Below are 18123 nucleotides of genomic sequence, written 5' to 3' on the forward strand. Positions count from 1 at the left end.
GTCATCCCTCTCCACAAAGGAGGAGCGACTACAGACCCCGGGAACTATTTCCTCATTAGCCTGACGAGTCTGATATACAAAGCTATGGAATGCATCATCATGGACCTAATAAACAAGGATACAGGGAATCTCCAAACTGTGGATCCTACACAGTTTGGTTTTGTGAAGGGTAGATCATGCCTGCTCAACTTGGTCGACTTCTTTGAGTCAGTCACCAGAGCTGTGGATGAAGGTAAGGTGGTTCATACAGCCTACCTTGTTCTGGACAAGGCCTTTGATACTATTTCCCACTTAGAAATCATAGAAAAACATACTAAGCTAGGCATCAACCCCAGTATTACTAGGTGGGTTGCAAACTGTCTCACAGATAGAACCCACAGTGTGAAAGTAGCTGACTCCAAGTCAGACTGCCAACCAGTCATGAGTGGAGTCCCACAGGGTTCGATCCTGGATCCTCTCCTGTTTTGTATCTACTTCTCTGAAGTCCAGGCCAACACAAAGGGACTCTGGCTGGCAAAGTTCACAGATGATTGCAAGTTGGGAGCTATTAACTCCCCAAGTGATGTTGACATCCTACAGAAAGGCCTCAATGAGACCAATGACTGATTTCAAAACCATGGCCTTAGGCTCAATGCCAAAAAATGTCTTCATCCCCTTTGGGAAAAACCCGGTTCCCTTGAATTACCACATTGATGGTAGTCCACTGAACACAGAAGGCGTTATAAGAGATCTGGGAACACAGGTTGACAGCAACCTCTCTTTTGACCACCACGTTGCCACTGTGGTTAGAAAGCCTTTCTGTGTGGCACATCTCATTACTAAGGGTTTTGCATCCAGGAAGAAAGAGGTCATTGTCTCCCTCTACTCTTCCCTCATTAGGCCAGTCATCGAATACAATGCCCCATTTGACATGTACCTCCCTAGACACCTGCAACAACTGGAGATTCCGCTAAAGTACCTCACAAAGAGGATCCTAGGCCGTAAACACTTGTCCTATATGGACAGACTAAAAAAACTCCAACTATTCTCTGTCTCATATCGCCTACTTAGAGGCAATCTCTGCTTGGCTTACAAAGCCATGTCTGACCCAACTCTGTTAGAAATGCTACATCTAAAGAAATCCCAATCCCCTATGCACCACATGCTACACAGACCTCAACCTCATTACCACAATCAACAGAATATGCAGGAGGGACAGGTTTATAACCCAGAGTCTGCCCATGCTATGGAATAGACTTCCCATACATGTCAAGCAAGAGCACCTGACTGGCCCTATTCAAGAGAAATCTTGATGAGTGGAGGGGAAATAGAAAATTCACCCCAGGGATCACTCTAGTGGCTCTACTCGACAGAGTCACTAGGAACTAAGGTTGGGTGGCACGATGCCAGGGTGATCCTGTGGGCTAGGCCTGTAAAGGCTCCAGGGCCATTAGCCTAGTACACACCTATGAACCTACTTTGTTTCTGTAGGATATGAGAGGAAACTGGTGCACTTGGCATAAAGCCATGCAGTCCCAGGGAGAGGGAGAGAATGCAGAATGCTCAGAAGGGATCCCAGTTACTATGAGGCTGCTGTGCCACTGTGTTACCCTTCACAAACATCTGCTTGATCAACATTGCTTGAAGACTGACTTATTTTTTGAATGATTAGGGGGCTAAACATATTTCTTTGAAGCTCTGAGTATGTTCATTTGTGCCGATTATGGAAACAACTTATTTTGCAAGTAACTGACTCAAAATTGTTCATTTACGACTGAATGGATGGGTATATTCCCTGGTCAGTCCAGCTTTACTGATGCTTTTTCTCTGTAAATGCTGGAAATGAAACAGTTAAACATTGCAGTTTCAAGATTTCAAATACTAATGTTGCTTAATATTAAGAAAGTAAAAATAAAGTCTATCCAAACAGAGAGGTTGTCAGTGTTTTCCAGGATTACAGCAGCCATCATGATGAATGGTGCTAAGACCATGCTGTCCTCCGCAGCACTTGGGAATATGTAAGATGAGGTACCATTCGGTAGGGACAAAGCCTGAGGTGAGGCTGTAACTGAACAGGGCACCCAGGTGAGGTGCCAGTTCACTCTGTAGTTCATGTAGTACACAGCCAGGGATACTGTCAGGTCCCATAGAAGCTGTATTCTTGGCCTTGGACAGTGCTGTTTTAACCTATGCAGCAGGGCTAAAATCAGTCTTTGAAAGATGAATATAGAAAGTAAGCCTGAAACCTGCTAATTGTAGCCCTAAAGTGAAGGCGAGAAGCTCAGAGAAGTCTAAGCCTTGAATGTTTTATTCTGGTGCCATTGAAGAGTTACAGGAATAAGTACAGAGGTATGCATATTCGCTGACTGACATGGAGATGCTTAGCTATTTGGACTGCGCTAAATGCTTGTGTTTAGGAGTGTATCTGAAATAGCCTGAGCACATTTTGGTGATTCTTTTGCCCTCACCCTCTGATCTTCAGTCTCTTTTGGCCTACTATTATCCTATTCTTATCCCATTAGAAGGAGAAGCAGGTTGACTCATCCTTTGGTCAGGCTGAGAGCCCCGTGGTCTATTTATTTCCTGACTAGAGCAAGAGCTAATCAACTCATTCATTCCCTGGTAGACTAAAAAGTCTGACACACCAGCAAGCCACCGTACATATGAGGGTCCATAACCTCCCTACCAAAGTCTCTTCCTGTGATAGCCAGTGACTCTCACAGGTGACACTGCTGAGGATGAAGACATACCTCCACATGCACAGCCTCCTGGCTTCCTTTACAGCATGTGGCTACTAATACCCGATTGGCGATGTCCTGCAGTATCCGATTATGCTGTCCAGATCCAGTAGTGCAGCAGACCTAGCTGTCTACATCCCCCTGGAAGAGTGTCTGTGTCAGCTACTTGGTCCTAGCCCCCCCACCCCACCCCATTCTTTCCAGCATCTCAAGCCAATAATCAAACTTGAATTGTCTGCTCAGCAGTGAGTAGGTCATCCTGTGTCACAGGGCTGGGCTTATTTTAGTTCATTTTGAAACGTTTATGATTAAAGACGTGATTCTGTCATTATTTTAGCAGCTGGGTAAGCAGTAAAAAGTGTAAGATTAATGTGTAATTTGGTAGTGACTACTATGTTTCCTCTCATAGGTATAGAGTGCAGTTTTTGTTTTTCATGAAACAGTGAAGTTTATGCAAATTTAAATTTCATGTTTTGTCTGGGTTTTTTTAGAGTCTTTGCTCAAGTAGATATAAACCTTTTATGAATTCCTGGAAAGGCAAAACGGTAGTTAGAGAATATAAACCACCATGGAATGAAGAAAAGATGTCAGTGTTTTTCACAGGTGCTACTGAGAGGTCTGCTGGGAATTATTTGAACATGTTTAAGGACGTATGAATAGGGAAGAACTTCCTATTTTACAAATTTGCAATAGCAAAAGCAGCTCACAGCATGACAAAGCAGATCGAGTGAAAGCTGAACTCAAAAGAATATCGGATATCTCAGATTTTTTTCTGAGACAATGATGTGGCATAAAACTTTGAAATACGAATGGAACGCAGACATCAGTGTCACATACCACGTATTAAGTACATGGGAATTTGACTAGGACATAGGTTAGAGGAAGGGGTAAATTAGACTTCTAAGAATTAAAGAAAATGTTAAAGGGGGATTTTCTGAGGTGACAAATGACATAGGTTCGACACTGAATCAGAGGGTTCAGGCTGTACTTTTTTTTCCTGTTATTGTTTGTATTTCAAGCTTTCCTGGTAGATATTCCAGTAAATGCATTGAAGGAATTTAAAAATATGATGCAAGATTATGTTTGGGCTGTTGGTAAAGTTTGGATTTCATGGAATAAAATAATACTCCTGAAGGATGAGAGAGGTTAAATCTTTCTCAGGTTTATTTATATTACATAATGACACAAATAAACATAATGTGTATACCATTTGGGGGGTATGAGAATTAATGGGAAATATTTAAGTTTACACATTAGAAACGTGTGTACTGATGGAATAGGCAGTGGTGACTAATATTTTTGAAAGGTTGGAACCTAATACTTGGTCAGCATTACCATTGTCTACTGAGGATAGTGAAGTGGGTTTAAGGAGCTAGTAAAATAGAAAAAACAGGAATGTTTTATTTGTGGGGGGGAGCTTAAGATATTGTTCAAATGTGGGTACTTGGTTGCAGACTCCATAGCATTCTGATGTACTACTTTTTTAAATAATTGATTATAAGGGACTGATTGAGACAGCAAGGCAAGAGGGTCTAACATAGCTTTTTTGCTGTTACATCCTCACAAGTGATGGTTTGCGTACCAGAAGCAAGTGGGGAGAACCCTGTGGTTAAAAAGATTAGTGAGACGTATGAAAAGACCCTTGGGCTGTGAACAAAGTTAGGAATGATTGAAGTACAATGCTAGAGATGTGTTGGATGAAGTCATTTGAGTGGATTTGTCAGCTACCAAGAAAATTCCACTGAATGTAGGAGATTTAGAATTTTTTGCCTGTTAGTGTCGGCAGAACAATTTTTATACTTCATAAAGGTTGAGGAAGTTGTCTTCCAGTGGAGAAGAGGGTGCTTCACCTTGGGAGTCAGGTTTAACTGTGTTTAGAGTTAGTATAGAACATCTTTTAATACAGAGACAAGATTAACCAAAGTGTTATGGTTGTTAGGATATGATGAAAATGTAAACCGTTTTAAATCACAATGGACAATATTATTTTTATTGACATTAGCTGTTAAAGTGGAATGCATAGTCTTTGACCGTGAATGGTATAAAAGATGAATTGAATTCACGAGAAAGTTGTGTTGCCAAAATAACTAAATGGGAAAAGTATATTGCTAGGTGATTGCCATGGTGAATGTTTGAAGACACCTTATTGAAATTAAACCGGACAAGTTGCCATCTGGTCAGCCTGAATCCCTTGATCATTGTTTTCTGTGAGCAGTGATTCTTTTCTTTTGGGAGATTTCTCCCTTCTTCACATTTAGGTAGCCATAGAGTTGGTTTATTTATAAGGTTAGGTAATTTGGAGAACATGCCTCCCATATGTGAAGGTGTATGGCGATGGCTGCCCTGCAGAAAATGCTTTATTTTTGGATTTTCATCTTGATAAAGTTGACTGTTTTTTTTGTTTTTTTTTTTATAACGTCAAGTTATAACGTTGCTCATATGCAACATTTTTGAGTCATAGGAGAAGCAATCACAATTGCTGGTTGTTACCATTAGTCTGTTATCACTGCATGTCCAGAACCTACAATATGAAATCATTATATAATATGCCTATTAGGCATACTAGACTGCACAGTGGCACACCGGATAACATTGTCGCCTAGCAGTAAGAGGTTTCTCAGTTTGATTCTTTGCTGCAGTGCCTTCTGTGCGGAGTCTGCATGTCCTCCCTGTGTTTGTGTGTGTTTCCTCTGGGTGCTCCAGTTTCCTCCCACATTCCAAAGTAGGTGTATTGGGCCCATAAAAATTTGCTAATTTGGGTTTTGTTCAGTTGCCTAATGTGTTAATGAAAATAATACAGGTCTTAACTGAGAGTGCACCTAACAAGAAATGTATGTATATAGGACTGTTTAGTTAAGTATTAAGTTTAGTTAAAGGGAACAGTGGGATACGAAGTTTAATTATATGTAATGGAAAAGGAAGATGCCCTTTGGACTGAGTTAAAGTATAATGTAAATATGTTTTCTAAAGTTGCTAGTATAAAAAATAGAAAAAAAGAAAACACAAGTATGTACAAAATAATCTGCTCTGTGCTTTGCTGAAACAGTGTAATCAGAGTAAGAATATTTGAGAAGGGGGTGCATGCAAAAATTCACAAAATTCATCTGAGTTGCAGAATTGTCACAGTGAAAATATTTAGTTTGGAGGGGATTTAGGGAGGTATATTTTTTTAAATTGTGTACTTTTTTCAATTTTTTTTGTTTGTATCATACAGGATATATTAGTGTATTCATTGGTTTACAGTAGAAGTTTTTTTCTTGTTTGTACCAGTTCAAATGAATTCAAGGATATGTTTATGCATTTGTGTTTCAAGCAGTTGTGATCCCTACATACATGGTGCAACCCTTTCTACTTTACATGTTAAGAAAATTCCATTGTCTTTAAATGTGAAGCAGTTGAGTAGTTTGAATTCCTAAATATGGAACAGATTTTTATGACTCATTTTTCACTACGTTGCTCCTGCTTTTGCTAGTGATACATAAACTACCCTAAATTCACAAAAATATATTCATTTTAACAATCTGTGTAGTTATAACATGAATTCCTAACAGAAAAAGTTATCCCTGTTTGAATGCAATCCTGTTTCATGTAATGTTTAACTTGTGTACATAATATTTTCACAGAAAATAACTGTGCAACTTCAACTCTGTAAATCCCCTGTACTGTCATACTGTGTAAATTTGGAATGAAACACTTGAAAATAATAATTACCTGTAAAACTAATTAATACTAAAGGCTTTCTTGAAATGTTCATAAGTCGCAGAATTTGTACTAGAAAATACAGACTCCCTATTGAAATGTCGGCACTCGAAATGCCAAATGCCAACACACTGAAAATGAGTGAATTTCCAGGAGAAGAGGGACTCTCCAGCATCACTCTTAACCTTTAACTACTTTTTTTTCAGGGGAGGCAAGACCCCCTTGCATTCCCCAAACTTAGATATACCAACTCTGACATGGCCAGTCCTCACAGAAAAGGGAATATTCTGGGAAATGGCCATCTTGGACTTGGTATATGTAAGCCTGTTCTTTCAGACATGGCTGTGAGGAATACGTATTTTATGAAGATGGAGGAGGATAGGTTGATATACAAGAATGGAGGAAGATGCACACAGCTGGATTATATCCTATGCAGGAGGGCCAGTCTGAAGGAGCTTACAAACTGCAAAATGGTGACCGGGGAAAGAGTAGTTCGGCAGCATAAGATGGTGGTCTGTAGAATGACATTAACAATCAAGAAGAAGAGGGGGAGAGCGAGGGCAGTGCCAAGGCTCAAATGGTGGACGTTGGAAAAGGATAACTGCAGAGTTAAAAAAGGCACTGGGTGGCAGTGAAGAGTTACCAGATAGCTGGGCAACCACAGCAGAGGTGGTAAGGGAGACAGCCAGAAGGGTGCTTGGTCTGACATCTGGACAGAGGAAGGAGGACAAAGAGACCTGGTGGTGGAATGAGGAAGTTCAGGAGAGTATACAGAGGAAAAGGTTGGTGAAGAAGTGGGATTGCCAGAGAAAGAAAGAAAGTAGACAGGATTACAGAGATGAGGTGTATGGTGAAGAGAAAGGTGGTGAAGGATAAGGCATATGGCGAGTTATATGAAAGGATGGACACTAAGGGGGAGAAAAAGACCTGTACCAATTGGTTAGACAGAAGGACCAAGCTGGGAAGGATGTGCAGCAGGCTAGGGTGATAAAGGATAATGAGGGAAATATACTCATAAGCAAGGACAGAGTGTTGAGCAGTTGGAAAGAGTATTTTAAGGGGCTGATAAATGAAGAGAATGAGAGGGAGAGAAGGTTGGATGATGTGCGGATAGTGAATCAGGAAGTGCAACAGATTAGCAAGGAAGAAGTAAGGACAGCTATGAAGAGGATGAAGACTGGAAAGGCTGTTGGTCCAGATGACATACCTATGGAAGCATGGAGATGTTTAGGAGAGATGGTAGTGGACTTTATAACCAGATTGTTTAATGAAATCTTGGAAAGTGAGAGGATGCCTGAGGAGTGGAGAAGTGCTTTGGTACCGACTTTTAAGACTAAGGGTGATGTGCAGAGCTGTAGTAACTACAGAGGGATGAATTTGGTCAGCCAGAGCATGAAGTTATGGGAAAGAGTAGTGGAAGCCAAGTTAAAAAGGGAGGTGATGATTAGTGATCAGCAGTATGGTTTCATGCTAGGAAAGAGCACTACGGATGCGATGTGCTTGGAGAGTGTTGATGGTGAAGTATAGAGAAGGTCAGAAGGAGATGCATTGTGTCTTTGTGTACTTGGAGAAAGCATATGACAGGGTGCCTAGAGAGGAGTTGTGGTATTGTATGAGGAAGTTGGGAGTGGCAGAGAAGTATATGAGTGGTACAGGATATGTACAAGGGCAGTGTGACAGTGGTGAGGTCTGCGGTAGGAGTGATGGATGCTTTCAAGGTAGAGGTGGGATTACATCAAGGATCAGCTCTGAGCCCTTTCTTATTTGCAAATGATGATGTACAAATTGACAGACGAGATCAGACAGAAGTTCCCGTGGACTATGATGATTGCAGATGACGTGATTTGTAGTGAGAGTAGAGAACAGTTTGAGGAGACCCCGGAGAGGTGGAGATGTGCTCTAGGGAGGAGAAGAATGAAGGTCAGCAGGACTAAGAATATGTGTGTGAATGAGAGAGAGGACAGAAGAATAGTGAGGATACAGGGAGTAGAGTTGTCGAAGGTGGATGAGTTGAAATACGTGGGATCAGCAGTTCATAGTAACAGTGAGTGTAGAAGAGAGATGAAGAAGGGAGTGCAGGCTGGGTGGAGTGGGTAGAGAAGAGTGTCAGGAGTGATTTGTGGCAGATGGTTGTCCAGTAAGAGTGAAAGGTAAGGTCTACAAGATGGTAGTGAGACAAGCTGTTTTATGGGTTGAAGACTGTGGCACTGATGAAAAGACATGAGTCAGAACTGGAGATGGCAGAGTTAAAGCTATTACGATTTGCATTGGGTGTGACGAGGATGGACAGGATTAGAAATGAGTATATTAGAGGGTCAGCTCAGGTTGCACAGTTTGGAGTCAAAGCCAGAGAGGTGAGATTGTGTTGGTTTGGACATGTGCTGAGGAGGGATGCTGGGTATACTGGGAGAAGGATGCTAGGGATGGAGCTGCCAGGTAAGAGGAAAAGAGGAAGGCCTAAGATAAGATTTATGGATGTGGTGAGAGATGACATGCAGGTGGTTGGTGTGACAGAACAAGATGTAGAGGACAGGAAGAAATCGAAATCGATGACACACTGTGGTGACCCCTAATGGGAGCAGCTGAAAGAAAAAGATGTCATCTCCATGTTATGGGACTCAATCTTGCGAGTCCAGACATTTCAAATGGTTACCAAAAATGCATTTTTATTTGGGGATTTCTTTTTCCTTACATCATGGAAAGAGCATTGAGGCAACAATACTCTCGATTTATACTTGCCATTTTGTGGTTTTATATCTCTGACTTGCTTGAACAACTTGCTCAGAGTTGTGCAGTATGCATCCATAGAAAGGGAAACAAACCAGGTCTGCAGAATCAAGTTCGTTAGTTCATATTGGCCTTAAGGCCTTCATATATACTGCCTAATGATAAAATAAATAGCGTGGCTATTCAGTCTGGCAGCAGCATCTCATCACTTTGAGAGTCGTCTGAAAGCGTCACAGACTGAGACAGCACCATCCTTTGGCACATTATCATTCCAGTCTTCAATGCTTTGATGCTGATAATGACTAGCCATAATCTAGAGTAGCATTCTTATCCCAGCAAAGTGCAAAATGTATGAAATCCCAAAGTTCATATTGGATGAAAGGCAGAAATAAAAATGTGTAAGTAACAAGTTATCCTCTTCACGATGAGCAGTATATTGTAATACTCAAGCCTTGATCCTGCTGTTCTATTTGATGGTGCAGGGACAAAGGGCAGCAGAATGTTGTGTTAAATTACTAGGAGGTTTGAATTGTACTAGTGAAAATGTTGTCTTCCTGTTTTACAAGGCATTAGTGAGGTCTCTTCTGGAATGTTTTGCTTATTTCAAGAGGCCTTGTCAGAAATGCCTACTATTACAGTGTGCATTGAAAAGTTACCAAGACAAAGGTGAAGAGGAGGAGGCAGAGTATGAGGAAGACCTCGTAGTACTGGGAATGCACCCAGTGCAGTAAAGAAGGAAATAGGGACGTCTTGTATAAATGCACATTGGTGGCATGCATTTGAACAGGAAAGCTGCATAGGTGAGGTCATTGACAGCTGGAGAGCTAGCATTTAGCATCAGGTTAACCTCAAACAGAGGGTGGTAGTTCCCTAGAATGCACTGCCAGATGTGGTAATAGAATGTGAATGTACTCTGCAAGCAGTGACAGAGCTTTTTAATACATGCCTGTAAGTGTAATGGAGTATACCTGTGCCACGCAGAGAACGGTGGAACCCTGGAATGCACTGCAGAGCATGGCTGGGCCACAAAATGTGCTGCCTGATGGAAGTAATATATGATAAATTTACCAAATAGGTGTGGCAGGGCTGTGGAATGCAGTGTAATTTCAAATACTGGAGTACAGTTGTGCTGCTGTACACAGAGGGGTGGAGTATTGCCCTACTGTGGTGGGGTCCTGAAATTGACTGCAGAATGGAGAATTGGAGAATGAATGCATAATTTTGATGGTAGTGGAGCCTGGAATTCTCTGTCAAATAGAATGATGCAGGGTAGATTTGCCCAGTAGATGGTGGTGAGCTATGGCCATGACTGTGGATAGTGGAGTGGAGTATAGCTCACTGGGTGGTCATTCCTCACATTCTCTGCTGAATGGAAGAATAAAAGTATAGATGTGCCATGTACAGGGTATTAGGTCCCTAGAATTCTCTGCTGGATGGAGAAATAGAGTATAGATTTACCATCTACATGGAAATCAGTCCCTAGCATTCACAGGTGGATGGAGGAATGAATTATAACTGTGCTATGTGCAGGGTGATCTAGCAGTGGCATTCACTGCTGGGTGCAGGAATGGAGTATAGATGTACCATGTACAGGGTGTTCGTGACTTGGAATGCAGTGCTTGACCCTGTGATACGTGACAAAATGCCCAAGTGTTAGAATAAAGAGGCTAATGGACTTTCCCACAGTACTGAACTCCTATGCTTGTACTGCATTTACACAACTTAAAAACATGTACCCTGCTTGAATATGGACTAATAAATGCATGCTCGGCACAAAGTATAGTGACAGCTGCATTAGCTGCCTAGCACATTAGTCTCACATTTTTTTTATTAGTTGAGCTGCAGTTTGAACTAGCTGCTTGGCTAATAGATTAGACTGAGAATGTATACCATAGTAAAGAAGTGATGAATGCCGGACAAAGTTTGTGAGCTCAGACTTCACAATGCAAGTAGAGGACTATATCCACGGCTGGATGCATGTTTTGTTGGTGTTTCTGCCCACTCTGAATAGCCTTCTTAATACAAAGATAAGAGTTTTCATGTAGTGGTGGGACACAAACAGGATTCTCCATCAGATGAGATACTTGTGTGCATATATATGTGCACCAGCTTACCAGCTTCTCACTGGGATGGTAGTACATATGTTTTTACCTATATATATGTATATATATATATATATATATATATATATATATATATATATATATATATATATATATATATATTTTTTTTAATTATTTTATTTAACATTTGTTAACTGGGAAAGCCCGACTTGGAACGTAGCCAGTTTTCAGCGGAGGCCCGGGGAGAAACACTCCAGACACATGTCTTTGAATGTGGGAGGAAACCGGAGCACCAGGAGGAAACCCACACAAATACAGGGAGGACATGCAGACTCCACATAGATGGCCCTGCAGCCAAGAATCGAACCAGAGAACCTCTTGCTGTGAGGCGACAATGCTACCGCTGCACCACTACACCGTTTCTTAATTTCGAAAGACCAAAATCCCGAGGTTCAGAATATCGAATTCAGAACCTTGTGATCTTGGAATCTCGAAATTAAGCAAAAAAAAAAAAGCAGTCAACACATCACAAAACATGTTTTTCAGGGGGGACAAGCCCCTCTGCACCCCCCGCACCCCCTGCTACTTAAATATACCAATTCCAAGATCGTACTACAGTGAGAAAAATGGAAATCTTCCGTTCTGTGGTGTATGCCGATCTCCATTCAGGATTTCAAAGTTTTAAAACTTCGATCATATGGTCTTCGATCATATGAATTTCGAAGTTTAAGCTTCAAAATTCTGTAGGGGACCCATATATATGTATATATATGTGTGTGTGTATATATATATATATATATATATATATATATATATATATATATAAATAAATGACTTCGCAAATATCAAAAAATAAAAAAAGAGAAACGACACTGAGGCGAAACTGTTAAACGCTTTCATTCTGTAACGTTGTCAGAACTTCATCAGGACTAATACTGCAAAGTAAAACTGTGTAATAAGTAATATAACAAGTGCACACTGTTTAAAAATGATTGACAACATCAACATTCAATAGAAACATATCAAAACAGAAATTAGCCCATCAGCAATTTAGAAACAACCAGCTGTAAATAAGTAGCTAATCAAAAAGAGTGGGGGTTTGTCCAAATAGACTCATGCAAACCAGCGTAATACACACTGAGACTGAAGTTCTCATTCAGCCCTGGAACCATCTCAGCATTTAAAAGCAACTCCCAACGGAGTTCTTTTAGCTGCAGAAAAGTGTCAAAGTTCCCAAAAAACTGATCAATCTGTTCTAAAACTAGAAATTTGAAACCAGTAAAGTAAACCAGTAAAGTCATGACATGTAATACTGTGCCATCCTAACTCGTTGGTTTCATCTTTTGAGATATATATATATATATATATATATATATATATATATATAGATATAGATATAGATATATAGATATATATATATATATATGTGTGTGTGTGTGTGGTGTACAGATGTACGTATATACACACATACAGATATGTATATATTTTTGTGTGTGTGTCATACTGATCACTGCTGCAGTAACCTAACTATATAGGCTATATCCAAAGCTTCAGGGCAGTTTCCACAAACCCAAACCATTAGTCAGCTCATGCTGAGATGACTAAAAAGACAGGTTTGGTTGCTAATTTTTTTCCTTCAGATTTCTGATTCAAACTCTGAGGAGAGCACTGTTATTTTGAGTGTCCCTGTCAAGGATTCTCTTTCTCTGAGACTGTGTCCAGAATTTGCCAGTGTTTTCAGTGGGCGAGCACTGAGGTGTCTGTCTTTCCAAAAATACTATGAGCTGTTATCACTGGAATTCCCAGAACCTTCTCCCATCCCCCAGTATGTTTGTCACAGCCTGTGGTTTTCCTGACACCCAGCCTGCTGCATATAAAGCTGATAGAATGTGCAAAGTTCCTCCGTCTTTACTCATCCCCGACCTGACCCAGCAGCTATAGCTTTAGTTAATCCCACTGCTTGACAAACAATGTTAATTCTAATCATAACTCTCAACACAGGAAATCTTGTACAAAGCCAGAAATAATGTGGGGGCAAAGGGCCAAAAATACGGGCATATTTCAAATATTGCTCATATAAACTTAGAAAGTTGCTAGAATGACAGATTTTCCATTATTATGTATTTTCTGAAATATATGAAGCTTGAAAGTCAAATGGCTGCCTTTATTTAGTATTATTTAGTGACTTCAGTCCTCTTTGATTATGGTTTCCGCCATTGAACCACAAATTTTATGATAAACAGACCAAAAATAAGAGGAAGAAATCTTGAGATTCTGCAAAAATCTGGACAGTTGAGAGGCATGAAATCCTTTTCCTTCGGACAAGGATGTTATAACAATGGTAAGTTTCTGAAAAAATGAGAGTGCCTTTGCAACTTTAATTTTTGGAATTTGTATATTAGTTTATTCTGACTGATTCTGAAAGTTTGAGGACAGTTTTATCTGCAGTCCCTTGCTGTGGGGAAGATCTGCTTTGTGTGGTCAGTACTCATTATGTGAGTTGTGTTTGACTCTAGATACCACATCCAGGGCTGTTGACACTGGTACTACGTTGAAGAGGTTTGCCTGGCTGTATTCTCAAAACCTCCCAGAGGATGTAAAAAAAATCAGATTTTAAATTCATCTTTGGATAGGGATTTGTTTTTGGACCATCTGCTGCAGAGGTTAACAAAAAATGTGATGAGAGAAGTAAGCTGTTAGCGGGAGTCGCTTGCATTTCTCAACCCTTCTCTAAATTTTCCAAGCAATTTTCTGCTCCCTCAACCAGTTTTGGCAAGAAACAAAACCAACAATCTCAACAAAATGCTGGTAAGCAGCTGCTTAAAAGGGGGGGGGGGTGCTAAATAGAAAGCAGGAACCACGCCTAAGAACAGTGGACAGTCTAACAGGTCTGAATGTGTATGTGAGGAACAAGCGCGTGCACACACACACACACACACACACACACACACCAGCAGTCTCATCACTTTCAGAGAGTCTGACTCTTCATTTTTCTATTTGGCAAATGTGTTCTGAGACTGATTCGTCAGGGTTATAGATGGCAATGGGAAAAAATCACTCCATTCCAGGGAATTTTTCCACATCTGCCAGACCAAACCCTTCTGTTTCCTGCTGTGCTACAGCTCATTGAGTAATAGAAACAGTTTCTCCTCCTTTATCTGCAGTACCTTGGGAAGATGCTTTTATTCAAGAATATTCTCTGCCAAAGAAAAAGAAATGCGTGTGGAGACTAGTTCTGGACCTTTCTTTTCTAAACTGCCATGTGGTAGTGCCCTAGTTTAAATGCTTTCACTCCAAAACCTGTACACCTTCCTCATTCAAGTTTTTTTTTTTGGTAACCCTGGGTGTAAAGCTTACCTACCACATTCATAACCATCCAGATTTCAGACATTTCTTATGATATTATGTGTCTGGATCACATTATCAGTTCTAATGACATCTGTGATTCTCATGATACCTCTAGCAAGACTTCACATGAGAATGATGCAATGGTATCTGACGTCTATTTGGTCCCAGCACCAACACCCTTAACCTTTTGAGATTCCATTTCTGGGGTTTGTGAAAAGAGAAATCACCTGGTGGAGACGCTGTGTCTCCTGAATCAAGGTCTCCTCCTCTTCCTTCCTGATCCAAAGCAGTTCGTCACCACAGACACCTCAGACTTTGCTTGGGGAGCAGACGCAAGGGACGTAAAAGTGCAAGGTATCTGGGATAGCAAAGAGTGACACAAGCGCATAAATATAAAGGAAGTGCTTGCCCTTATCAAGGCATTTGACCCTCTGAATCCCCTTTAGTCCTCAGGATCACATCAAGTTGTTGTGGGCAGTAACATAGTGATGTGGTATGTAAATGGGCAAGGGGGGACCAGATCTTACCCGCTATGCAGACTATCCATGTTAGTATGGGATAGGCTTTACAGCACAGTCTCGCTGTACAGGCTACCTGCATTCTGCCAGAGCAAAACTGTGGGGCAGATGGTCTGAGCAGGACAAAGATAGACCCTCACAAATAGAAACTAGAGGGGGTCTTCTAAGATTTGATCCATTTACGGGGAGTTCCTGAAGTAGACCTTTTTTGCTTCCTGTCTGAAAAACCGGCAGTCAAAAATCAAAATTCTGCTGTAAGACTCCATGCAGAAAAGCCTGGAAGATGGATTCCTTTTCTTTAACTTGGACAGGAATGTTTCTGTATACTTAAGAAGATTCAAAAGAAATCCATAAAGATCATTGTGCTGACTCCCATCTGGCCCAGGCAGCAGTGATTCTCCCTTTTTTAGAACTGACCAGTGACAGTTACCACAAGCTTCTTCACAAACTGGATGTAGTCGCACAAAACCCAGGGGTATTTGATGCATCCTGACCCTAAACCACTTCAGCTGACCGCCTGGATGATAGGGTTCAAATGGAGCAAGTGTTAGACTCCAACACAAAATTAAGACCCCAAAGAGGAGCCACCGGTTTTCTTGGAGGTCTCTAATGCAATATCCCTTTTAAAACATTTTGAGATTTGAATGCTTTGAAAGTAGGGGATCCATGGGTAGACATGCTGGAACAGTTGACAGATTAACATTAGCTGTTGAAATAATCACTGCTACAGTAGCCTCTTCATCCCTCCATTCCCCTTGTGTTTAGTCTGTTTCTTATCCCAGGGTGTAGACATGTATTTCTGCTTTTGTCCCTAGCAATGTCCTGTCAAGGCTTAGGCTTCCTGTCTCAGTTGGCATGAAAACACTGAGGGACTTTGCACCCAAACAGCTCAAGATTATTAATGGTTTGGGTGCACTGAAGGTCCCTTGAAGCTTTGAAAGATGGCCAGCTATTATATCCGATGCATGATATAACCCATGTAGTATAAGTTACTGCTGCAGTGATCAATAGGACCAGAATAGGTCAAGCAGAGCGGATTACAGGGGCATGTGTAGAAAAGCAGAAGACAATCTAATGAAGAAGATTTGGGACAGACAGGAAGGAAGCAAGAAGAAACAAGGGCATCCAGCAAAGAGGTGGCTGGATTGTGTGAGAGAAGACCTGCAACAGCTGGGCATGAGTATGAAAGAAGGCAGGAGAGTGGCATTGAATAGAGAGAGGACAACAGCTGATACAGCACCCCAACCCTGTGTAGAAAATGGGAGGGGGGGGGTTATGATGATGATGATCATTCGAACATCTGCTGTTATGGTTATGTTTGTTTAGACAACTGTACTGTACCATGGGAGCCAGTAATGTAGTCGGCTGTGTGCATAGGGCAAGATCACTGCAATATCTGAGTTGTGGAATATGCCCTTTCGACAGTATTGTGCGAGCTCAAAGTTGGACTATATAAGCAGCACAGGGTGACAGGAATGTGGGGGACTTGCCCCTTCAAAAAACAATGGTTTTGGCTTGGTGCATGTTGACATTTTTTGTCGTTGTTATCAACATCAATGTTTGGGTATTTCAATTAATTTTAGTATGTCCATATATATAATATGAAAAGAGAGAGTAATAGTGATATTGACAGTTTAACTTCGACAAACAAATGTCGGCACATTTATGCACATGTTCCAGGTTTATTCCTCAGAGCATGCACATTTTAAAAACCTTGTTTATGTGGGGGGGCAAGACCCCTTACATCCTCATACCTTTATCTTATTATTTATCCAGTTCTGAAATTTCATAATACCAGGGGGAAGGGCATATTCCCCAAATCCAGGAACTGTCGATATTGCACACCTGTCGACCATCTCTTTTGTTGACCAAAGCCTGTCAACAAAACAGAGGGCAGCAGTAGAGAGATTTGCTTAATGTAATTATTGATATATATATATGTAAGTTAGATATATATTGGTATATTTGTTACTTGACCAACAAAGCAAAAAATAGAACCTCGTTGGTGGTGCACACATGCTTAAAACCAAAACTATTGAAAAAAAAGGAAATAAAACTACTTAAACTTTTTTTTCAGGGGATAAACTACACTGAGGTCCCAACACCTCCTATTAATTGTATGCACCAACTCCAAGATTGTAGTACAATGGAGAAACCGCTAATTCCTCTATCTCACCATACCTCAGTCACACCAAAAGAAAGAAACTTGGTTTGTGCAATCAGCTGACTGGCTTTTTCATGTTCAACAAAATAACTTTCGACCAAAGGATTCTAAACTATTAAATCATTTTATATATATATATATATATATATATATATATATATATATATATATATATGTATGTATGTATATATATATATATATATATATATATATATATATATATATATAATGTATATAAAAAAAAAGTATATATTTTATCTTTTTTATTTTTTTTCTGTTTACTGATTTGACTGTCTTAACTTTTATGTAGACTTATTTTTTTTACTATGTATTAAAACTTGGAGCTTTTCTCCCCGGGCCTCTACTGAAAATGGACATATATCCAGTTAGACTAGCCCGGTCAACAAATGTAAAATAAATAAAATAAAAATAATATATATATATATACACAATTTAAAAACACGCACACACAATACATGCACCAGCTTCTACTTGATACTGTATGTGTGTGTCTGTATATGACATACACTCTGTAGAGATAGAGAAATTTTATACATAGATATATCTATTTATGTGTATATATAGAGGCAGATTCAGTAAACCCTACACTGTCTGCTAAGACTGTGCACATGGCGCAGCAATGCATGCTGGATAATGCATTGTTTGGGATTTAGTATGTGGCTCTATATGGTGTCAGGAGTCAGAGGGGGACCTAGCAGCTGCTGTGGGTGTAGGCAGGCGGAGTGGTCCTCAATATGCCCTCACATAGGCTTAGAGGCAACATGTAGCACATTCACTCATAACCCAAAGAGCTAAAACAGTTATCCTATGCACATACATACAGTAACATTGATGCCAGGCGGCACTCACGACCTTTACCTACCCAT

The 18123-nt window shown here is 40.4% G+C and overlaps 1 protein-coding gene across 1 annotated transcript in view; it reads left to right on the forward strand.

Moving 5' to 3' along the window:
- The window catches only part of DEF6 (DEF6 guanine nucleotide exchange factor), a 1409598-nt gene that overhangs the window by 944087 nt on the left and 447388 nt on the right, over nucleotides 1-18123 (forward strand). The window contains 1 exon segment of the mRNA XM_044076574.1: nucleotides 12071-12091. Coding sequence (XP_043932509.1) covers nucleotides 12071-12091 — 21 coding nt within the window.

The sequence above is a fragment of the Protopterus annectens genome, chromosome 7.part0 (genome assembly GCF_019279795.1).
Source record: "Protopterus annectens isolate FY-2018-M chromosome 7.part0, PAN1.0, whole genome shotgun sequence".
In the NCBI taxonomy this organism is placed as follows: domain Eukaryota; kingdom Metazoa; phylum Chordata; order Ceratodontiformes; family Protopteridae; genus Protopterus; species Protopterus annectens.